General features: G+C 46.9%; 2 protein-coding genes across 11 annotated transcripts in view; one reads left to right on the forward strand and one right to left on the reverse strand.

The window, feature by feature from the left end:
- Positions 1 to 4,873, reverse strand: part of KANSL3 (KAT8 regulatory NSL complex subunit 3) — a 43,292-nt gene extending 38,419 nt beyond the window's left edge. For 2 of the 9 annotated variants that reach the window (XM_088026552.1, XM_028103878.2), the window contains exons 1-3: positions 4,801 to 4,873; positions 3,463 to 3,727; positions 966 to 1,136 (exon numbers count right to left, since the gene is read on the reverse strand). In XM_088026552.1, coding sequence (XP_087882678.1) covers positions 966 to 1,136; positions 3,463 to 3,677 — 386 coding nt within the window. In that variant the 5' untranslated portion in view covers positions 3,678 to 3,727; positions 4,801 to 4,873. Of the gene's footprint in view, positions 1 to 965; positions 1,205 to 2,935; positions 3,006 to 3,462; positions 3,728 to 4,396; positions 4,586 to 4,800 lie in introns of those variants that run through there. The other 7 variants (XM_028103883.2, XM_028103882.2, XM_028103886.2 and 4 more) reach the window with 7 other exon arrangements.
- A 6,971-nt stretch (positions 4,874 to 11,844) lies between these two features.
- FER1L5 (fer-1 like family member 5) overlaps positions 11,845 to 24,418 on the forward strand; it is a 54,458-nt gene continuing 41,884 nt past the window's right edge. For both annotated transcript variants that reach the window (XM_028103795.2, XM_088026553.1), the window contains exons 1-10: positions 11,845 to 11,929; positions 14,101 to 14,153; positions 14,753 to 14,844; positions 15,573 to 15,681; positions 17,347 to 17,401; positions 17,893 to 18,002; positions 20,032 to 20,160; positions 21,243 to 21,305; positions 22,048 to 22,098; positions 24,304 to 24,334. In XM_028103795.2, the coding sequence (XP_027959596.1) occupies positions 11,845 to 11,929; positions 14,101 to 14,153; positions 14,753 to 14,844; positions 15,573 to 15,681; positions 17,347 to 17,401; positions 17,893 to 18,002; positions 20,032 to 20,160; positions 21,243 to 21,305; positions 22,048 to 22,098; positions 24,304 to 24,334 (778 nt within the window). The remainder of the gene's footprint in view (positions 11,930 to 14,100; positions 14,154 to 14,752; positions 14,845 to 15,572; positions 15,682 to 17,346; positions 17,402 to 17,892; positions 18,003 to 20,031; positions 20,161 to 21,242; positions 21,306 to 22,047; positions 22,099 to 24,303; positions 24,335 to 24,418) is intronic.

Here is a 24,418-nt window from a genome sequence, read left to right on the forward strand (position 1 = left end):
TGCTACAACATGAATGAACCTTGAAAACATTATGCTAAGTGAAAAAAGGCAGATACAAAAGGACACATATCTCATGATTCCATTTATATGAAATGTCCAGAATACGCAAATTTAGAGAGAAAGACAGTAGACTGGTGGTTGCCAGGGGATGAAGGGATTGGGAGGAAATGGGAAGTAACTGTTAAAGGGTACAGAGTTTCTTTTGTGGATGACAAAAATGTTCATCAAATTGACTGTGGTTGCGCATATACTAAAAACCACTGATTGTGTACACATTAAACAGGTGAATTGTATGGTATGTAAATTTTATCTTCATAAAGTTGTTTGCAGTAAGTAAAAGATAAATAAATGTATGTTGAAGGAACAATGACAAATGGGCCAGAGAGGAATGGAGTCCCCTGGGTCAGCAGGAAGCAAGGGAATAAAATCAGCCAACAAACTCATGAAACCTCCCTCAAAACCATAGACTGTAAATCTATTTTTAAAAGCCACTCAAATCAAACATCTGTTAGCTTTTCAAGTGACTCCAAAACATTTTCATTACTCTAGTTATAGACCATATAAATACAGTATCTTACAAACATACTCTTATTTAATGGCTTGTTTGTTGTCTGAGTAACTCCGACAGCATAGCCTACCCTATATAAGATACAGAACTAGTCATACCTATCATATTCAACTCATTTACTTATTCAATAAGCATTTATTATACGCCTACTACGTGCCAGGCAGTGTCCTAGGGTCAGGGATGCAAAGAGGGCTGAGACACAAGTCCTCCTCTCAAGCACCTCAGTGCATCCTGAGCTGAGAGTTATAACAGAGTTAAGAAAACATTCTTGACTCGTGTGGCTACAAATGAAATAAACTCCTAATAGATGCGTTTCAATGAAGATGATGATACAAAATATTGACAATGCGATGACCATTAACCCTGCAGTGACCAGTCCTCCTGAGCAGCGGCCTACCTGTTGACATGCTCCTCCCAGTCCTCTGGTGGAGGAGGGGCATCTGCATCGGTCCTAGCGAAGATGACATGCCGTTCACACTCATTCATCACGCTGCGTGCCTTCTGATTGTCATAGAGGGGCACAGGAGTTGATGTGACTGTCTCCACATCTATTGGGACGTCTGATTCACTGTAAACAGGTGAGGAAATAGGACCAGGCCACACGTACTTCACACAACAGAGGTGTTTAACGATCATCTGGTTGCCAAAAAATGACTTTTTAATATAATCAGCTTGAAAGTATGCATAAGCACATTATACCCACAAGAAAATTACGATCCAAAGTCATCTTTCCCACACTTGTCTAGATCTCTGCCCTCTGACATGCTGTTATGTGCTGGGGGAACACAGTCATTTTAAAATGTGTCTACATAAAAAATGACAAACAGCTATTTTTGTTAAAAGACAAAAATATTCCATAAGCAAACAGCTGACTGCCTAGATGTACTTTCCAATACAGTAACTATAAGCCACATGCAACTATTTCAATTAATAAAAATTAAGCAGAATTAAAAATTCAGTTCCTCGGTTACACTAGCCACATTTCAAGTGCTCAATAGACATATGTGGCTAGCAGCTCCCACATTAGACAGCACAGATACAGAACGTTTTTCTCACTGCAAAGAGTTCTGTTGGACAGTGCTAGTTTTAAATTATTCATACAAACTTTCCCTTTCATTAGCAAGTCAACTGGTAATTATATGCTATAAAAGCCTATGGTTGTCTAAGACAGATCACCTGGAATGTAGAGACCTTACTTAACTCACTGTTTAAGGAGTCTAGAACAGAAACAAACAAATGGATACGTGATGGATCTTTCATATTTTAAAATGTTGTTAATTAAATCCTAGTGCCATAAGGGCTCTTCACTGCACCAAACTAGTCACTCAAAATACTATGCCAATCAAAATGGTCTACTGGCTGTCTATCAAACATCACTTTAACATTTTGACCCCGATGATTATCTTATTGCATCTATTCCCAATGGCTGGAATAATTACATCATTATGAAATGAAGTGAAATATGTGCAGCTAGATTTGGTGGTGGATGAAAGAGCTGATTACCTTCTCTGGACCAGACACTGAGCTAGGCACTTGGACTTGTATGCCTAAAAGAGAACTCCAGATGTCACCATTCCTAACCTATCCCCCACCGCCTCACCCCCGGTCTTCCCCAACTCATAATACCACTCAGCTACCCAAGCCAAAAATCTGACTCATCCCAATTTCACCTTTTCCCTGTCTTTCCAATTCACCACGGCAGGTCCTGTTGGTTCTACCTATGAAATACATCTCAAGGTCATCCTTTTTCTTCATCTGTACTATTTCTGCCTCTACTCAACCTATCATGATCTCTGGTCCCCACTACTGCAATGGTATACTAGCAGGTCTTCTATTTCCACTACTGAATTGTATCTATTCAACAAAAATTCAAAGTGATCTTTTAAAAATATAAATCCAGGCGCCTAGGTGGCTCAGTCGTTAAGCGTCTGCCTTCAGCTCAGGTCATGATCCCAGGGTCCTGGGATTGAGTCCCGCATAAAATCTTAAAACAAACAAACAAACAAACAAAACACCACTATGCTATTCATGTTTAAAACACACACATCATGGTATCTCTAGCTCATTAAGGCTCAATAGGAGATGTAAAGAAGCAAAATAAAAGATCTCTATTCACCAACAAGCCTAAAACCTGTCCTAGAGGAAAGATAAGACATTCGATTAGATTAAAACAAAGAAAAGTCTCTTCCCCCCAAAAAAGTTTACAAAATTATTCAGGGCATGATTTGATCATCAAAATAGAATATATCAATCTTGAAATAAAATTAGAATAACTTAAAGCTCAAAAAACTGCTAAACAAGTTTATTTAGGCCAAACGTAATTGTATCACATATTACATAGTAAGTTTATAAAAAAAAAATCCTTACCCTATAATGTAGGCCAGTTGAAAATACAATCAGACCTAGGAAGGGTTTACATCAACCCGTGGGTGACAAGCTAAGAGAGAAAGCAAGGCGGAATATGTCTTGGAATATGCTCCTAAACTTTGCTGGGTGAAGCCAGAAAAGAGAAATCACATTACCTCAAAAAGGTTATCATTGCCAGTGTTGGAGCAAGCCAGAACACTGGAGTAAAGGAAATGAGTCTAATCCTGAGTGACAATTTTTAAAACATCAACTCTTCTGTCTTTTTCATCACCAGCTAAATAATCCTCTTTCCATACAAGTCCTATTAACTACGTGGAATATGTTGTTTGCTTAACTTGTTAGATGTCTTGAATGCAGATGTCTACATATAGGCCGGATAACCTCACACTGCCTAACAGAGATGCCTTAAGTAAATATCCAAGGCCCCCATATAATCTCCCACAATAAAATCCTTTCTAATCCCCACCATCTGATTACTGTCCAGTTAGAGGGGAAGGGCAGCCCTTACGAGAGAAGCCCAAACTCACATGGTACTTTCATGCTGCCTCCGGGGAGTAACAAAGAGCATGCGCGTAGGGCGAGCACTACTGGCATCTGGGTGGGCACTCCACGGCTTGGCATAGCTATGATCCAGAAAAACCAGGTCCAGCTCCCGCTCGTGCACTGAAAGCTGAAAGAGCAGCGAGGTGCCCATGCGCCGCGCTGAAGTCTGGAAGTCCCTCTCCCCACCCCGGTGGGCCATGTCAGTAGAGGGCCAGCAAGTCAGAGAATGGGTATCTGCATGCTAGTCACCTGCAGTGAAAAGTTTCGGTTTAAGGCAATTCAAAGATTCTAAATTTCTTCCAACCTAGAATAATATCTAATATGCTTGTTACTTTTGTGACTTTCTATCATTCATAATTGAGTATCCATTACACCACAGACCCTTGGCCACCATAGGAAGGGCTCCTGAGATCCCACACCACCCCTAAAAAAGGCTATTGGCACCACAGGATCCTCCATACTCAATCCCTACAAAATTCGTTTACTGGACAGCTGATTGACTCCACTGTTCACAAAGGCCTCACATGGACACATACTAAACTTGCTTGGCCAGCACCACAAATTCCTATGCAGGGAGGAAAGGTTCTGGCAAACACGAATCACAAACATTCATTCTTCCAAAACTAAGGGGCTCCGTCGCTCCATTGCTTCACACCATTTCCCAAATATTCAGAGCCGTCTCGGCGGCCAGAGGGGGAGCACTCCAGTAACAGCAGGGCAACGTGGGCCTCTAGGAAGCCCTTCAAGCCCCCTTCTTATGTTAAAAGTTTTGCAACTACTTCCTAATGCCCCGGAGTCCTTAAAATATCCAGATGAGAACTCCTGCCAAAGGCTGCAGCAAAACGCTATCCCAGGAAGTCCCTTCTCCCCCGTCCCAGGGTGGGCAGTCCCCGGCAAACCGCCCGGTACTCCACGTACCCCTCCGGGGATCTCGCCACTGAGCCTCGAAACGCCCCATCTAGTAGGCAGGGCTTATAATGCGCACTGTATAGACGGAGGCGCCGGCTCGGGGGGAGATGAAGCCACTTGGCCAAGGTCACCGAGAGTTCGCGACGAGGAGGAGCCGCCTCGCACCCGCCTCGCACCCGCCTCCCGCCCGCGTCACGGGCCCGGGCCCGGCCGGGCTCCCGCGTCACGGCGGCCCAAGTCCGTCCCCGGCCCAACGCGCCCGTCCGACCCCAGCCGCCCTGGCCCCGGGCTCTAGCCCCCGATCCCCGCATGCCCCGGGAGTCCTGAAGCCCTCGCCGAGACTCCCGCTCGCCCCGACCCCGGGCCGCGACCCGCCGGACCCGCCACCCCGCCGGGGCCGGCCCTTCCCTCACCCGCAATCGCCGGGCCGCGCGCTCGGCCCGGGCCGGATCCCTGCGCGCGTGCGCGTTACCGCCTCCACGCCCGGCGCCCCGCAAAATGCGGAAGTGGATTATCGCCTGAGGAGGGCGGTGAGCGGCAAAACCCGGAAAAGGAGTGGCTGCGGCCACAAAGGCGGGAAGAGGAGCGCCAGGAGGCGCGCGGGTCTCCTCCCAAGCAGAAAGTCAGCACTCAGTCTAGAGTTGAGACCACCGCCCTGCCGCTGAGGAGTTTAAGGAAGCAGTGTCGCTCAAGGTAGAGATCAGACTTGGCGGGTTGGAATCTCAGCTCCAACCCACGGCTTAACTCGACGGCTTTATGACCCCAGCAAGATCTCAGCGTCCCCCCTCATCTCTAAATGTGCAAATACTTCACTGGGCAGCCGAGAGAATGAAATGAGTAATTCTGGTAACGTGGCAGGAGCACCAATAGATCTCAGGATGATTAATAATTACCATGAGGGGCCCCCAGAGTGTCCTACAAGAAGAAAGATGTACCACGAAGGGCTTGGGGTGATGTCATGAAGGGGAAGTCACCTAAGGTTGAACTCTGAAGGACCAGGCCATTGCAGAGGGATAGGAAAGGTTAGTAAGGGCCCAGACGGGGACAGTAAATGGACCAAGTACAGTCCAATACCAATACCATTTTCTTTGGTCTACCCACCGCTTTCTTAAAATTTTATTGCAAACTTTTTTTTTTTTGAGAGAGAGTGAGTGTGCGCGCAGGTGTGCGCGCACTAACAAGCGAGTGAGCGAGTCGGGGAGGGGCGGAGGGAGAGGGAGGGAGAATCTTAAGCAGACTCCCGGCTGGACACGGAGCCCAGGCAGGGCTTGATCTCAAGACCTTGAGGGCATGACCTGAGCCGAAATCAAGAGTTGGGCGCTTAATCGCCTGAGCCACCCAGGTTCCCCTAATTGCAAACATTTTTTCAAACTAGGGAGATTTCATGTAAAAATCCAGATTTCTGCACTCTCTTAAAAAGTTGGAGACTGTGGCAGCACGGGACTCACCTTCCAGCGTGGCAAGCATGGAGGCTGCATATGCCCTCACTCTGGCCACTTTCACTAGGCGTCCTTGGCCCCCCCCTCCCCCGCCCCGCATTTGATTCATTACCCAGCCCTATACCACAAACAGGCACACACACCGCACCCCCAGGCTAGATTTAACTGTAGGTGTTCCTGGGGTGGAAAACAATCAAGAGTCAAGTCCAGTCATTCTAGGGTGATTAGTGGATTCGTTCAGCTCATTTTGGTTGCCTCTCAGGGCAGGAGTGAGACAACTGAAATAACACTAATTGGAAGTAGGTCCAGAGACCAGCCAAAAGAAAGAAACACAGTGCTTCAGAGGGCGTGTGCAATGCAACACAGAGCCCTCAGTGCCCAGAGGAAAGATGGAAGGTTCAGGAGTGGGGAGGCAGTAGAGAGAAAGGAGGCAAACTGGTCATTTCACGATTCTGTATTCTTTCCAACAGGATAGTGAGTGTTCTCTATAGCAGAGAGGTCAAACCCTTAACACTTGCTTTGGAGGGGTTTTTCCAGGGCCTTGGCAGACATGATTAATCAATCAATCACGGTCCACTGTGACCACAGATGCAACTTCAAAATCATTTTCTCCACACAGGACTCCAGGTTGTCACTACCAATCGATTAGAGTTGGCCATCTCCTCTCTAAAATGTCTTTCCTTCTGATATCCTGGAGGATACACTTGGCATTCAGTCATTCGTTCACAAATATTTCTTAAATTCCTACTATGCAATAAGTCCTATGCTAGGTGCTGAGGATACAGCACCGACGAGGCATGCTTCTTTTTAATCTACATAAATAATTGTTTAATTTACAACCGTGAAAATAAGGGCTAGCATTTAGAGAATGCCAAACAAGTTCTAAGTGACATAGATGACCTACTTCATTTAACCCTCTCAATGGCTTTATATGCTAGGTTTTATTATAGTCCTATCCAGGGAGGTAAAGTATTTTGCCCAAGGTTACATAGCTAGTAAGTATCAAAGGCAGAACTAGAAACCAGCCTGGCTCCAGAACCTAGGCATTTGACCCCTCACAACTCCACTCCCCACCATACTTACTGTGATTAGTTAAAGGGCAAGGTGATGAGCATATAGAACAGTGAGCCAGCCTTGGCTTGGGTGATGGGGTAAGTGTCCCTGTGAAGGTGACACTGAAACTGAAACCAAGAGCAGAATGAGGTAACATGGTATACGCTGGGAGAGAAGGTCTCTAGGAGAAGGAACGGGGGTCAGGGGGAGGCTCTGAGAGGCAGAAGGGAGCTTGATAACATTTTTTAAAAAAGGTAACTAGGAAACAGTGGTCAGCAAGTGGAAAGATATGAAGGTGAGAAACAGACATAAGCCAGAGCCTGCAGAGCCTTAGATGCCCCAGTAAGAATTTTGGTACTGACCATAGATAGTAAAGAGTAGATCCTCAAAGTCAGGGGCATTAACCTTCTTTGTATCCTTCAGAGAACATAGCCCAGGACATAGGGAGTGGTTTCTGTGTTGACTGATTGATGATCCATGGATTGGTTGACAGATAGCAGGACACCAAGGCAAGAGACATGGTTCAAGATGAAAAATAAATCTTTACCACTTCACATCCACTAGAATGGCTAAAAACTCAATGGTGACACCAAAAACATGGTAAGGGGCCCTGGCTGGCTCAGCTGGAAGAGCATGCGACTCTTGGTCTTGGGGTCGTAAGTTGAACCCCATGTTGGGTGTAGAGATTACTAAAAAAAATAAACATTAAAAAAAGGAGTATCACAGAGCTACTGAAGGATGTTAGAAGACTTGGTCAGACTTTCAAAATAAGCAAGCAAATGAAAAAACAAAGCAAATTCTTAATTTACAGGAAAACACAAAGTTATATAAGAAAGGATATGGGGGCGCCCAGGTGGCTCAGTTGGTTAAGCATCTGACTCTTGGTTTCAGCTCCCTTCATGATCTCATGGGTGGTAAGATCGAGCCCCAGGTTGGGCTCTGTGCTCAGAGGGGAATCCGCTTGAAGAGTGTCTCCCTCTGCCCCTCCCCCCACTCACACATGCTTGTGCACTCTCTCTCTCTCTAAAATAAATCTTAAAAAAAGAAAAAGGATATGGAATTAGAGTACAGTTGACCCTTGAACAACATGGGGGTTAGGGACGCCGACCACCCCAACTTGCACAGTTGAAAATCCATGTATAACTTTTGACTTCCCCAAAACTTAACTACTAAGTCTACTGTTGACCAGAAGCCTTACCAATAGCATAAATGGTAGATTAACACATATTCTGTATGTTATATGTGTTACATACTATATTCCAACAATAAAGTAAGCTAGAGAAAAGAAAAAAATATTAAGAAAATCATAGGATTGGGATGCCTGGGTGGCTCAGTCAGTTAAGCATCTGCCTTCAGCTCAGGTCATGATCCCAGGGTCCTGGGATCAAGCTCCCGCATTGGGCTCCCTGATCAGCGGGAAGTCTGCTTCTCCCTCTGCCTGCTGCTCCCCCTGCTTGTGTTCTCTCTCTCTCTCTCTGACAAATAAATAAATATTTTAAAAAATGAAAGAAAATAAGAAGGAAGAGAAAATAAGTTTACAGTACGGCACTGTATTTATTTTTTTTAATCTTTTTTTTTGAAGATTTTATTTATTTATTTGACAGAGAAATAGACAGAAGAGCACAAGCAGAGGGAATGGCAGAGACAGAGGGAGAAGCAGGCTCTGCACTGAGCAGGGAAACTGATGCGGGACTCGATCCCAGGAACCTGGGATCACGACCCGAGCCGAAGGCAGACATTTAACCATCTGAGCCACCCAGGCACCCACGGCACTGCATTTATTGAAAAAAATCCACATACAAGTGGACCCACGCAGTTCAAACCCAAGTTGTTCACAATGGAAAAATCATCAAATTAAACTGACTTTAAGAATGGCAGCTTGGAGCACAGCAAAAAGTTGGAGGTTTGAATTCCATTCCCAATTCTGGTTGTATCTTTTTTCTTTAAACTGATTACCACAAAGTTTGAAAGGTGCTTTTGATGTGAATAGCAAAATTCTGGTATATTGTGGCTTAAGAGTACCTATCTCAGTGTGCCTGAGTGGCGTAGTCGGTTAAGGAGCTGACTCTTGACTTCAGCTCAGGTCCTGATCTCAGGGTCATGAGATTGAGCCCCGCATCAGGCTCCATGCTGAGCATGGAGCCTGCTTATGATTCTCTCTCTCTCTCTGCCCCTCCACCCCAAGTCTCTCTCTCTCTCTCAAAAAAAAAAAGGAATACCTGTTTCTCAGAGGAAGGTGTTATAATGTTAATGAACAGTGCCAAATACACTGTGCCTATCTTCAATTTAATCTTTGAATGTATGTTGTTTGATCAGCTCCCTTCTGTGTGATGGTACCATGCATAGAGTCAAATCCTTGTGATGTTTTGTGTGGCTGTAGACTTTGGCAACATGTAAATAATGTGTAAAGCAAGTTTTTATGATTGAGGAATCAAATTTATTGAATTTTATTATTGAAAGTTGAAACTTGGCATGTATGAACAAAAACAATAAAATACTCTTGGGTGCCTGGGTGGCTCAGTTGGTTAAGCGACTGCCTTCAGCTCAGGTCATGATCCTGGAGTCCCGGGATCGAGCCCCGCATCGGGCTCCCTGCTCGGCGGGGGGTCTGCTTCTCCCTCTGACCCTCTTCCCTCTGGTGCTCTCTCTCTCACTCTTTCTCTCAAATAAATAAATAAAATCTTTAAAAAAAAAAAAAGAAAGAAAAGAAACACTAAATTAAAAAAAACAATAAAATACTCTTTTCATGGGGGAAAAAAAAGCTCATGTTGTTCAGAGGTCAACTGTATATTCCTTGATCTTCAGTGAAACAATATACATCAGCATAATAATGAAAAGACTGGGTGTAGGTTTAGTCCCCAGATGAGGGGTGATTGTATTGGGAGAAGAGGATGCAGGGATGCAGGAAAGGCAGAGTGAGAGAAAGCTAAACTCACGTGCATAATAAACAGCAGTAGCAATGTCTGAAAGTGATGAATGGGGAATTGGGGGAGAGAGAAACTGGGAGGCAGGAAGGAGTGAGGGATGGGGTAAGAGCTGACTTCATAGCCAGTGTCTCAAATTGAAAAATTCAAGGGATGCTATTTAGAAACATAGAGGTTAATACTAGAAGAAATGACCCAAAATGAGCAGTGCCTGCCCCTTGTCTCCCACTGTTCATTCTCTCTCCCTGGCACTTATCCCAGGCCAGGCTTCTGCTCTTTTTCTGTTTATTCTCCCATCAGAGCTATGTAGGGATTCGTATCTTCCTTCTGCCCCTGTTCCTTCCTCAGCATGTCACTCTTAACTGTTTTTCATTTTTTTCTAATTTGGGAGGTGATAAATGATATCTTCTTGCATTTCTTTGCTTATTAATGGGTTTGAATTTTTTTTTTACATCTTTTTCTCTTTTTTTATTTTATTTTATTTTATTTTTTTGGCTCTTGAATCCAATTCGGCAAAGTGATAAATGGTATCTCACTGAGTTTCTTTGATTATTAAAGAGACTGAATTTTTTTTCACATCATTTTGTTTGTCCATTTGGGCTATCACCTGTTATAAACTTTCCCTTATCTTCCTTGGGCGTATTCATCTTCTTCTTACTAAATTATAAAAGCTCATGGTAAGGGCACCTGGCTGGCTCAGTTGGTGGAGCATGCAACTCTTGATCTCGGGGTTATGAGTTCAAGCCCCATGCTGGATGTAGAGTTTACTTTAAAAAAAAAAAAATCTTAGGGGAGCCTGTGTGGCACAGTTGGTTGAATGTCCAACTCTTGGTTTTGGCTCAGGTCATGATCCCATGGTCCTGGGTTCGGGTCCTGCATCGGGCTCCCTGCTCAGTGGGGAATCTGGTTCTTCCTCTGCTCCTCACTCTGCTTATGCTCTCACTCTCTCTGTCTCTCTCTCTCAAATAAATAAAATCTTAAAAAAAAAAAAGAAGGCACAGTAAGCTTACTATTCAATTGTTTCATCAACTAAGACACATTTTTAAAACATCCATTAATCTTCCCACTATTGGATAAGATGTGATTTATACAGTATTCAAACCTGAAGCCAAAAAAGGCTTAATGTGGACAAGAGCAAATGACCCAGCTCCATCCTCATGACAAGAGGCCTTGAGAGCAGTCAAGATGCCACAGCAAAATTGTACTGACCTTGAGATTTTTTTTTTAACCTTAAAATCAGCTGGCATAAAAGCTCATTAATTAAAAAGCTCGTTTCCCTTTGTTAAAGACAGACTCATATCTGGACTTAGGCTCCCTTTAGAAAAAGGAGGCTTGGGGAGCCTGGGGAGCTCAGTTGGTTAAGTGTCCAACTCCTGATCTCAGCTCAGGTCATGATCTCAGGATTGTGAGATTGAGCCCTGTGTCAGGCTCCAGGCTCAGCCGAAAGTCTGCTTAAGATTCTCTCTCTCCTTCTGCCCCTCTCCCCTGCTCTCTCTCTCTCTCAAATAAACAAATAAATCTTTAAAAAAAAAAAGAGGCCTACATATTTGCTTATGCATTAAGAAGGGCTTCTCCTGAATTGTCCTTGAAATGGTCTTTAATTTACCTATTCCTTTTCCCATATCACCTCACTTCTCTTATTTTCCCATCTAAATTGTGGGACTTTGGCAATGATTCACTCCAGATAACTTGCTTATTTATATAAAGAGGAAACACTACCCTTCTACCTGATCATGAGATCAGAGGGACAGTGAGAATAAGAGAGAAAGAAAAAGAGGAAACGCCAAGCAGCCAAATCATTTTGTTTGTACAGGCCTCGGCACCTCAAGCCACTGGCTTCGTACTCCTTGTGACTTCCTCCTGTCCTTCCCCTCCATTCCTCTCCAGAACCAAGAACCTCCCACCTTTGTGACATCACCTCTACCGCTAAGCAACAGGCCTGGGGCTCTCCTCACCCTGTGAGCCCTGGGAGAACGTTGGACCAAGGTGCTCCAAGAAGGAGGCTCCGCTGCAGAGAAAAGGAGGGAAGTAGGGGGTGGACATGCTGCAGCTTGTGGTGGAGTCAGCCACGATTAACCCGCCCCTCAGCCCCCCACCCAGACCCTGCGTGTCTGCCTACTTCCGAGGTGAGAGCCAGGCTCCGGGATGAGAGAGACGAGCCCGGAGAGGCAACATACCTTTGGTGAAAAAATAGACTCATGGGGGCCCTCCTCTGTAAAAGATGCCCTGTATGGCAGAAAGGCAGGGTAGACATCATCCGGTTCTTTTGAAACTTAGCTTTATTGCCATTATTTCTCCTATTATGACATCTCTGCCTCCCATTTTTTTCCAGGGGAATGGCTACGGGAAAAAGAAAAGATTAATACTTCCCGAGCTGCTTCTGTGAACTAGGACTGTGCCACACATTGAGGTTTAAAAAAAAAAAAAATACCCGCTTCATAGGCTTGATGTGAGGATTTTAAAAGACAATATATGTACAGCTCTCATACAACCTCCAGTAGTAACTGTTCGATCCTAATGAGTGACCTTTACAACCAACAAAGCCTTTTCATAAACATAACGATTTTTTGCTCCTCACAACAATCCCATGGGGCAAATGAGGCAAGATTTATTGTCTCCATTTTTTATAGGTAAGGAAAAATGTCCAAGAAGGTTGGCCGGTGGGGGGGGGGGGCGTTGGTGAGAGGATTTAGGAGGCAACACGAAAGAGATTAAGCGTGTCTACACAACACAGAGCTGGGAGCAGGAAGGGAAGAAGGGCAAGAGAAATGGATAGTCTGTCTGCTGGTGGATATGGGCAAAGGAGGTTTCCCAGCACGTGCGGGGAGTGAGGAAATTGGGGTCAAGAGAAAGAAGGCACAGTTGTTTCTATAATAGATATGAGTAAAGAATGAAGTCCTTAAGTTTTTTTCTGGTTTGTGAAACTGTGCTCACTGAACGTGACAACACCCCTCGGAGAGTGGACATTTGGGACTCTGGGCTCACAGGACAACCCATACGCGTTTATGTCCCCAGGTACAGGTTTAGAGAGGCATAGTGGACGTTCAGTGTATCTTTGCCATGAGCCAGGGAACAGCCTGATTCTGAGCCTTCTTTCCTACCATCCCACGGACGTGATCTTTCTCCTCCCAGAAGTACCTCTTACAAAGATGCCTAAGTCCCAGACTCCTGGGTTTGCTCACAAATTTACCTATAAATTCTTAATAACTGAATGTTTGTTTGATATTTTTTGTTCCCTTTTCACCTTTCTAAGCCCCTCTTCCCCCATATACCATCCACTACGCTGCACCCCTTCCGACTACCCAACAGGTGCATACTTGCACACACACTGTCTCCCCCTCTTTCATACATTCTTTCCTTGGGAAGAATCTCAAAGTAATTTAGCAATTTAAAGGTTCTTTGCAGGGCTATCAGCTGTTCTTTGTTAAAGATGTTTCTGGAGGAGGGGAATTTTAGTGGATGAAGAACTTTTAACCCATTAGAGATGTTTTGGCATGTCTTAGGGTCCACTAGGCTTTGCTCTGGTAACAAATAAACCTTTAGATCTCAGTGCCTTAATACAATAAAAGTTTACCTCTTGCTCACACCCAAGTCCTGCATCAAGGGGGGCAGCAATCCTGAGTGGCTCCTCCAAGCAGCGGTTTAGGGACCAGCTGCTTGCTGCTTGTGGCTGCAAAGTCATCCTGGCACCACCCTGCCTGCAGATGGTGAGGATGGATTTGCGGAGTAGGGAGAGGAAGAACGTCATGGGAGATTTTAGGAGCCAGTTGTGGCAGTGGTGAAAATCGCTCCCACGCTGCATTGGCCAGAACGAGTCACAAGGCACCACCTGGCTGCAAGATGGCTAGGAACTATGTTCCAAGGAAGAAAATGAAGTGAACACATCATCTGTCACATGGGATGATGTTACTCTTACAAAAAGTGAGAAATTTTAAAACCCCCCAGAGTAAGAATCCGTGCCATATCACATCTGCCAACATAGACTTGAAGTGTTCTTTTTTTTTTTTTTAAAGATTTTATTTATTTATTTGACAGAGAGAGACACAGCGAGAGAGGGAACACAAGCAGGGGGAGCGGGAGAGGGAGAAGCACGTCTCCTGCCGAGCAGGGAGCCTGATGTGGGACTCGATCCCAGGACCCTAGGATCATGACCTGAGCCGAAGGCAGACGCTTAACGACTGAGCCACCCAGGCGCCCAGACTTAAAGCGTTCTTGGAGTCCTACCTCTTTACCACACTTAAACCTAGACTTTGAAATATTTCCTGCCACCAATAACTGTCCCTTGGTATCTTTGCAGATATCAAGAAGAGAACTCATGAAGCAGAAGGGAATAACCCCACATGGAATGAGGTAAAACTCAACAGGACAAACCCAAAAGAAGCAATGACAACCCTAAGAGCGAGGTTGGGTCCTGGCCATGCTCAGAATTCTAGGGAGAGGACAGGGAGCGACACAAGCTTTCCCCAAGTCCAGGGCGTCTGGACTGGGAGTAGCCCCTGAGCTGATATGGCTGTGCAGGCCTGAGGGCCCATAGCTGTTCTTGGCCCTTCTCCTCCACTCTGAGGATGGACCGTGATATGGCCATCTTGTCCAACCTGGCCATCCTGATGTTCCCCGAAACGTGAAGCAGAGACAGGGTTCCCTGTGTAGGATCCATCCCTCTCCTCTTCCATCCATCCATGTCCCCCACCCCCACCCCGGGTCCCCACTCCCCTTCACTCCTGACACACCCATTATATTGCAGTTACACTGCAGAGCCCAGGTAGGATGCTCAGCCCCTTGGTGAAAGGTAGCTAATGCCATCCTCTTAGGAAACTAGACTTGAGAGAGGTTCCTTAGTTTCAAGAGAAACACAGGGCCAGCCCATTCCCTGCATCTTTCCCCATTTTATAGAAGGATGGGAAGGGAAGGGTGGAGGAAGGATGCTGATCTCTCTGTGCCTCCCACAGACCCTGATCTGGTACCTCTGGGACAGCCCCCTACAAAATGACTCTTTTCTGCAAATCATCCTTCGGGACATGGGCGCAGCAAAGAAAGACAGGTGAGGCAAAGAAAGGCAGGAGGCTGGCACTCTGACCAAAGCAACAGCGCTGGCTGCATCTCCTGGCTTGAATCCATAACTCAGGGTGCAAGGACCAGAACCCACTCCAGCCAGCTAATGGGACCAAAAAAAAAAAAAAAAAGGTGGGGGATTTATGGGAGGGTGGTGAGGCTGGGAGTGCAGAGAGACCAGAATCAGGAACCTGAGAAGCCAGGGACAGTTCTGCAGATCCTGAAACCACAGGATCTCAAATCTCTGCTTCTCTCTGCCCAATCCTGGCTTCCTATTGTGGCCCCATTCTAGTGCCCAGCAGGGACCAACACCCACTGAGACTGAACCTATGGCCTCCCAAGTCAAAATTCCTAGGACGGAGACTCTGATTGGCCCAGCTTCCATCAGGTGTCCAGCCCCTGGTCCAATCAGCTGTTACTTGGCACTGTTCCCATTCAGGAGGAGTGTGGGAGCAGAACTTCTGGGAAGGAGCTGAGCCAGGGCAGAGCCACTAACTGGGGCACCCACTGCTCATAGCCCCAAAGTCAGTTCTCAGAGACGTGAGAGCCCTATGTCCTCTGGTGGGTTCTCCACATCACTGCCTCCTTCCTACAGCCTCTCTCTGTGGACAGCACAGCCTGTAGGAGAGAAAACCCTCTCTAGATAAAGTCATGCCTGGGACAGAAGACACTCTGTCCCCTGACTCTGGATCTCATACGTGCTCCTTGTCTCCCCAGGTTCATCGGCCTGGCCACAATACTGCTCCAGCCCTTGGTGAAAAAACCGAGTGAGGTCCTTCTCGTGAAGGACCTGAACCTGCTTAACCATCTCATGATGTCCACAGATGTGAGTTGGGCCCCAGGAAGGATGGCTGGAGAATGGGGGCAGCCGGTGAAGTTGGGCTGCTCCATTTCAGCAGAGGCCCAGTGCCCCCACCAGAGAGCACTTCCTGCCCTAGGAGGCCCTGTCACACTGCTGTCATCTCCCTGACCTCCCCATCCCGCCATCCCTCCACCCACCCACCCTTCCTCCCACCCCTACATCCATCCTTTTAGATCGATTATTTAGTCAGTTGTCCATTGGATGACAGCACCTGTGTTAGGCCTGAGATACAAAACTGAACGAAGCCCATGTCCATTGGAGTAGGCATCACTCACAGTGACAAGTGCTCCAGCACAAGGGGCAGGAAGGCTAGGTCACTGAAGACAGGACGAAGTGAGTGATTCCGTGTGGGAGGTCACAGACGGCTTTGTAGAGGACATGATTAAGATAAATGGAAACAAGCAAAGACCAACCAAAGGAGAATAAGCAGAGGCTATTTATGCAGAGCTGGCTAGAGCAAGGGCATCGGCCACCATCACTTGCATTTCGGCAGAGACTCAAAGGCAGACAGAGGAGGGGTAAAGCTGTACAGCGGAAGCAGGGAAGGCTCCCAGTGTGCCCTGATTAGAGGCTGTTGGTCAGGGGAAGCTATAAGTGAACCAACGAGAAGCCAGGTATCCTATGTGATTGAATAGGGGTGTGTATTTGGCTTTCTCTGGCTGGTCCCAAGTGGGAAGAAGGGACAAAAATTAGGGAAGCTGTCAGTTATGAATCAAGTCCTGACAATTTGGGGCCAATTGTGATGGGGCTATTGTTTGGTTGCTAGAAGAGAACTCTGACTTCCTACAAGGCTGACTTAGAGCAGGCTGGCTTCCTGGGCGGGTTACTGCAGATTTATTGGGCTGGTTTCCTGAATCGATTGCTTCAGATTGTAGGTCAGAGTTCCATTTTTACATAAGATCTGGTTGTTGTCCATTTGTTTATTCAGTTTCTCAGCAGGCATGAGTTTGCCCCATGGACAGGAAAGGAAGGGAATCCCAGGCAAGGGTGTAAGGTGCATGTGTGAAGGCTGGAGGGAGAGAGAGGGGCAGGCAGCAGGTTTGGGGAGGCTGGGCTGCTGCACTGCTGGCACATGGGAGTTGGGAGGATGCGAAGGGGGTGGTGGGAGAGCTGAGATTAGCTGAGACCAGGGGCCTTATGGTCTATGCTGGTGAGCTGTGACTTCACTCTGATCGGTTAGGGCATTTTTAGGGGGCAATTCTGGTGATGGTCTAGAGGTAGGATGGGTAGTCAGAGCACTTGGAGGCAGGAGGTCAATTAAGAGGTATTTGCAGGAGTCCCCACCCGAGGTCAGGAGATGTTGGGCTAGGAGAAGAGCTGTTGGCATCAGCGGTTCTGGGCTGGTCCCAAGGCACCTCTCCCTCTCCTCCCCACCCTGCTGTAGCCCCTTGTCACCACCACGCCACATGCCTCCTCTAGTCTCCAAATTCCCTCCGCTATAACCCATTGTTCTCTCCCTACAGTTTATAACCTCCCTCCACCCAAGACTTCACAGGTCCCATGGCCAGCATCGCTCTGCACAGGGGAACTGGGCATGAACCTGGCCAGGCTGGGCGAGGTTCCAGTGTTATGACTTGGCCAAGGATTGCAAGATCTAGCTTACAGCTCCCCTCTGCCTTTGCCTTGCAGTGCACCGTCACCCTCCAGGTGACCCTTGTGAGATACCAGGATACGTCGAAGATAGGTATGTCCTCAGGGTTTACCCCTGTTCTTCTCCAAACATAGCTGGATGGGCTCTTTGGGACCTTTGCGACCCATCCCTTGAGGCCTACAGAAGGACTGTGACCAGGTTAGGATCTAGAAGCCAGATCTCCAGACACCTAGCTGAGGTTGTATCTATATCTATATATAGATACAGATATATATATATCCCCCCCAATATTTCCACTTGTCATCTCTAGACATAAGGCCCAGCCTCCAGTGGGCTGCAGAGGGAAGCAAGGATGGCCATTTCCAAGAGCCGCCACATGTAGAGTGTGGGGCCCAGGGTTACTGAGTAAAAGAGGAGGTTCCCATGAGAATGTTCTGGGAAGGATATGTGCCCCTTTCAGGACTTCTGGGCCATGGTTTTAGTCAGAAGCTAGTCACTGGGGATGGAACAATGAAATGGGTGTAATGCCTCAAAGCCTCCTGAGCCCCAGCCTCTGAAGGCCCACCCAGATTGTGTTTCCTCAGGCAATGGCGACATCCTGGGCCCAAGTGCAGGAGAGGCGGCCCGGCAGAAACTGATGTTACCCAACTCCACCATGCCCACGGCTCTGTCCTCGAAGCCTCAGCACTTTCAGGTGAGGATTCTGGGCTGATTCACCTGACACTCTCACTGTGATCCCAGGCTGTCCCCGTCTCTCCATAAGGTCATGACAGAGGGCCAGAGCTACAGGTCCTCAGAGCCTCACTGCATCCCATGATCCTCCGGGGTCATTCTGAGCCACTTCTGCAGGAAGCTGAAGCTAGAGACAGCTCTGCTGCGGCAATAGGAGGCGCTGTTGGCTGTATGTATACCAACAGGCCCTGCAAAAGTGCCTTTTGCAAGAGCAAAAGGCCTGGAGTCCTCGCGATTGTTGGCAACACAAGGCTAGCCATGTTCATGGCAAAATGAGCTGTATGGGAAGGGCTGAGGAGAGTTCCCGCTATGACTTCTGGAACCCTCATCCCATGGCTCACCAACTTCCCTCTGATCTGTAACTTGTAACCTAAGATTTCTACTATGGTTTCACCTGCTCTCCAGCCTAACACCTGCCCAAGAGACTGGATGTCATTCTTGACTGCCTTCTTCCTCACCCTCCCCCCTGCATCCAGTCGATGGCCAAGTCCTAGCTCTTATTACCACCCAACTGCCCCCACTTCTCCATCACCACTTCACTTCCCTGGCCTGAGCCAGCACCGTCACTTCCCTGGACCACCTCATAGGCTCTTCCTGAACTCCCAGCCTCCAGCTCTCTCCTGTCCATCCTTCAGTCAAAGTGGTCTTTCAAAGATGTCATTCGTACCATGCCATGCACCTGCTTAAAAATGTCCTTTAAAAATGAGGATATCCGTGATAAATGGTAGCTACACTTGTGGTAAGCATAGTAGTATAATATCTAGTTGTCAGATCACTATGTTGTAGGCCTAAAACTAATGTCACATCGTGTGTCAACTGTACTTTAATTTTAAAATATAAAATAAAATGAAAAATAAATTTTTAAAAATGAGGATGCTCTAATGTCCTCAGGACAAAGCCCAAACTCCTTCCAATGGCTCCCTAGGCCCTTGATAACACAAACGTATCTCTGCAAGCCACTCTGTCTCCTGCCCCCGCCCTTCCCCACCCTGTTCTAGCATCCTGGACACCTTGTAGTCCCCATTCTCAAGCCTCTCTCTCTAGCTGCCAGGCCTTTGCACATGCTGTTCCTCCTTTGGAGTGCCTTCCTTTCCTCTCCCTCTGGGCCCCATCCCTTTTCATCAGGCTAGTTTGCCCAGGATAGAGGGTCATCGTGCCCAAATCACTGCTCCTCCTCTGTCCTAGAGGTTAGGGCAAAATCCTGATGTGCAACCTCTTTGCCTGGTTTGGCCCACTCTTGTATCTGAGGGTCCAGTAGCTGCATGCGTATCGATCCCTAAAGGGTCACTGGACTTGCTGGAGACATAGGAGGACTCATGGAGAAAGGCCGAGCCACAGCCTGGGCTAGGAGAGCCGGAGGTTGTTTAGTACCCACAATCAGATGACAAGCTCCCACACCTGTGCCCTCCTAGCCACGGCCATCTTCATTCTTTCTCCCCCCGGGCCTCAGCCGGCCGGGGTCTCTCCCGGGCTCTGCATTGATCTTCCCTCCCGCCTTCTAGTTCTAGGCTCAGATGTCATAGCCCCTTTACTGAAGCCCCAGTAAAGTATAGAAAGGGGAAGAAGAAATCACAAATCAGAGAGCAAATCACAGATCAGAGATTCAATGGCATGGAACTTTAAAAAATTCTCAGTTCTCTAAAAAGATTGTAGATAAAAGTAAAAACAAAACAAACAAACAAAAAACTGGGAAAGATTAGATTTCATTTCTGTATTCTGTAATAAGCCCATTGCAATTGAGAAACATTGAGTCTACACAAGACGAAAAGGACAAAGCAGTGGAGGGGACAGTTCCCAGAAGAGGAAACAGGAGGAGCCATGGCCTTCCTAGGACTTACCTTCAGGCAGGCGGAGTCCAGCTCCCTGTGGTTCTCCTCCCATCCCCAGTAGATGCCTCTTGTCAGAACACTTTGTTCTTTTAGAGAAGAGTCCCTGTTGGAGAAGGGGGCCCGGGCCACAACCTCAGGTGCTCCTGTGTTCCCCTGCCGTAGGTCCGAGTGAAGGTGTTTGAAGCCCGACAGCTCATGGGCAACAATATCAAGCCGATGGTGAAGGTGGTCATCGGAGGCCACCTGCACAACACACGGATCAAGATGGGAAACAACCCTTTCTTCAATGAGGTGGGCTGCACGTGCCCTTCAGAACTGAATGGGGCAGTTGGGCTAAGGGGGCCAGCCAGGGGCTAGCCAGGGGCTGGGCATTACCTGCAGGCATCAGGTAAGCTTGCTTCTTCCACAAACATTGGCTGAGTGCCTACAGAAAGCCAAGCACAGCTTGGCACTGGGAATACAGACAAAATCAGTTGAAACTCCCATTGGAGGAACCAGTAGTCTGTTGGGGGGGGGCGGGATTGGCCTGTGAACACATAGACAATGACAATGGTGCAAGACTGGGGTTAACAGAGATCTGGAGGTGCTGTTAATGCAGCTGTGAAATGCAGGCGTAGACCATTACATCTTGTCACTGCTGAAGCACTAAGCTATAGCATTGTGTCTGATCACAGTTGGAAATCCATAAATACTCACTGAATTAATTGGTAAAGAGGCCAATAAATAAAAAGATAAAAGCACAATGAGAGTAGGGAGGAATGGGGAGACTCAGGAAGGAAGCTTGAAGGAAGCTTGAAGCTCTTCCGAAAACTTGAAAGAAGAGTCTACCAGGGAAAGAAGGACATCGTGGAGAAAGAAAATTCAGAAAAAAGCAATAGTGTCTTCAGAAGCCTAGAAACAAGAAGTGGCAGGACTTGGCAGAACTGTAGATGTGTCTGTGGCTGGAGGGAAGCCTGCAAAATGCTCTGGGCCCCTGTCACAGATGGCACTTGGGAGCTTAAGCAGGAGAGTGATAGGGCCAGGTTTGCATTTGGGAAAGAGGATCCTGGGTGCAGCAGGGGCTGGGGATGCAGTGGACTGACAGGGCCCTCTAGAAGGAGGCAGAGGCTCGGGACTCCATCCCAGGGCAGCTAGCTGGGCCTTGGGCCACTCTTGACAGATGCTCCTGGGATCCCCTGCCCCTGCCCTTTACCCTGGCAGAACACCCTCCAGGAGCCAGACAAGCCTCTGTTTCTGGAGGAGGAGCATGAGCATGAAATGGGCAAGAGCTGGGGAAGAAGCATGCTATTCTGAGCCTTCAGGCTTACTGAGTCCCTGGGTGAAGTGGTGGAAGGAATATCATCCAACCCCTACCCCCATTCTCTCTGCTTCAGATCTTCTTCCAGAATTTTTATGAGGTGCCTGCTAAGTTATTTGATGAGACCATCTTAATCCAGGTGAGGAGCCAAACAAGATGGGCCCACTTTCTTGTCCCACCTCAATTCTGGGAAAGACTTCAGCCCCTCACCCCTCCCTTATAGCCAGTCACTTCAGATGGTCCTTCTGACCCCAAGGCATATCCTCCACTGCCTTTATCACACTCTGGCAACCCAGACTCCCCATTCATTCATTTAGCAAATCTTATGGAATGCCAACTGTTAGGCCCTGAGCTGGGCCCTGAGTTGAAGAAAACAGCCCCTTCTCATGTGCCAGGATTCTCATGCCACCAAAGGACCCCTCACATGTGCCCTCAACATGAGACATTCCATTCCCCAACCAGAGGGAGCCCGGTAACAGCAATGAACGTGTTTATCTGGTACCTCCTATATGCCCAGCACAGGGCTAAGGAGAACAAGGCCTCCCCCTTGAAGAGTGTACATGTTCTTGGGAACACAGGCACATGGGAAACGATCAGGACAGCATGCCATGGAGGAAGTTGAGTGCAACACTTTGCTTTGGGCTGACCTTTGGGTTCATCAAATGAATTGAACTGTCTGATCAACCTCCTCATCAGTAAAATGGAACTAAAATTCTGAATCTCATAGGGTACCTCTGAGAATTAAATGAGAAAACCTATGTGGTAGCGCGGGCCACTAGGAAGTATTGAGTAGATCCTGGAGAATCCCTAATGTGCCCTTACAGTGCCTCCCATGGGGATGGGAGAAATGGGGGATGTGAATAACTGAGATCTTTCTGCAGGTGATGAATTCCACGCTGTTGAGATTCAACTCAGAGATCGGGAGATTCCAAGTGAGCCCTGGATGAAGGAGGAGGTTTGGTGAAACAGAGACCTACTGTGGGCTCCATGCCCGAGCTTAGCGGCAAAAACTTGAATTTTCATGCAGAAATATCCAGATTTGGATCTACCTACCAACTGGGTTGACTTAAACAAGTTATTCAGAACCTCTACTTCCTTATCTGTACAATGGGAATAATGATATACTCAAATCAGAGTCATTGTAAGGATGAAAGTGTGTACCATTTATGTGCCATGTTCAATTCCCTGAACTTATAATACTATGGACACACTTCAGATCTCTGCCTCCAGAAAATGGAAGCAGAAGATCCAAAAAGGCAGAGAAACACAGAGAAAATTGCTGCCTATGAGAATAGAATAAAAATGTTTGCTTTGGAAAGACACAGGCTGAGAGATGAGGAAAGCTGACACAGTCATGAAGGGCTAAAAAAGATTCTCTAAATCCAGGAAGATTGGGAAAAGGTAGGGTTGCCAGATTAAATACAGAATGCTCTCTTACATTTGAAGCTTAAACAACAGATACTTTTTAAATACAAGGATGCCTCAAATATTGCATGGCTCCTCGTGAAATATTGCAGGGGACATACATATACTAAAAATGAAGTCCTCATTTATCTGCAATTCTAACTTAAGTGGGCATCTGTATTTTTATTTGCCAAATCTGGCAACCCCTGGAAAAAGGCTTCCACCTTGGGAAAGGCACATTTAGGACAAATCAAAGTAAGGTTTCTTTCTCACAACTTGTAATACGCACATGAAGAGTCATGACTTGTCCCTTAAAGAAGCAGCATAGGCAGGGCACCTGGGTGGCTCAGTGGGTTAAGCGTCTGCTTCCGGCTCAGGTCATGATCTCGGAGTCCTGGGATCAAGCCCCCACATGGAACACTCTGCTCAGTGGGGAGTCTGCTTCTCCCTCTCCCTCTGTGCACTCTCTCTCTCTCTCTCAAATAAATGAATAAAAGATATTTTTTTAAAAAGGCAGCATAGGCTTAGAGATTGAGAGATTCCTGAGAGGTTAGGTGGCAGGAGGTAAAAAATGTTGTACTTTCGACAAAGACCACTGCACAATTTCCAGACAGTGACCAGTGATATGAACTGTTAAATAAGTTATAGACATGAAGGGTGCCTGGGTGGCTCAGTCTGTTGAGCGCCAGACTGTTGATTTCAGCTCAGGTCATGATCTCAGGGTTGTGTCTGTTCAAATCTTTTGCTCATTTGGGGCGCCTGGGTGGCTCAGTCCGTTAAGTATCTGACTCTTTTGACCCAGGTCATGATCTCATGGGTGTGGGATCGAGCGCCGCATCCAGCTCCTTGCTCAGCCGGGAGTCTCCTTGATAGATTCTCTCCCTCTGCCCTTCCCCCTACTCGCTCTCTCTCTCTAAATAAACAAATCTTCAAATCTTTTACTCATTTTCACTGGGTCATTTTCTTACTACTCAGTTTTTGAGATTTTCTTATATATTCAGGATACAAGTCCTTTTATCAGATATATGACTTGGAAATATTTTCTCCCAGTATATGATTGGTCTTTCAATTTTCTTGAGTATCTTTCAAAGAACAGAAGTTTTACATTTCACTGGAGTCCACTTCATCAAACTGTTCTTTTATAGATTGTGCTTTTGTTGTCGTAGCTAAGAAATCTTGGCCTACCTAACCCAAAGGGGTGACTGAGTTTTAAAACAGGCCTAACATGCAGAATCTGGGGACTGCTCTATGGAACCTTCAGATGTGGAATACAAGGGTGACCTGAATATACCACAGTGCCTTGCCACATGCCACCTTCAGTCCTGTACCATATCCCTCAGGCCTCAGGCAGAAATCTTCTCCCAAGGGAAAGGGAAAGACTCTCGCTTGACCAGCCTCTTCCCCAGGATGGGAGACACCCTTCCCAACCCAAGGAAGAGTCAACGCTGTGTTGGCCAGGTAGTGCTGTGCGGTGGCTGAGAATCCTCTCAATCCAGACCTCCTCACTTACTAGTTGTAAGACTTTAGGCACTTCTCTCACAGAGTCTCCTCCTCTGCAGAGTGGAGGTGATAAATAACCATGTGTAGGCTGTTGTAAAGAGTAAAGGAGTTAGAGCAGGGCAAATTCTCAAGCATTGGTGGCTAATACTGTCTGTACATTACTATTGTTTGTTGATATTGCTCATCTTGGCCAGAGGCCCTAACTAATCCTTACTCTACTCTTGTCTTTTCAGACAGATATTGGGTTTATCTACCATTCTCCAGGTAGGTATCAGTTGTTGCAAATGAGTGTGCTTTCTGAGAAAAAGCAGGCCAGTTGTCCACATATTTCAAAATCCCTGTATGTTC

The sequence above is a fragment of the Eumetopias jubatus genome, unplaced genomic scaffold, assembly GCF_037043125.1.
Source record: "Eumetopias jubatus isolate StellerSeaLion01/CBP00866 unplaced genomic scaffold, mEumJub1_p1.0 scaffold_9, whole genome shotgun sequence".
Lineage (NCBI taxonomy): Eukaryota > Metazoa > Chordata > Mammalia > Carnivora > Otariidae > Eumetopias > Eumetopias jubatus.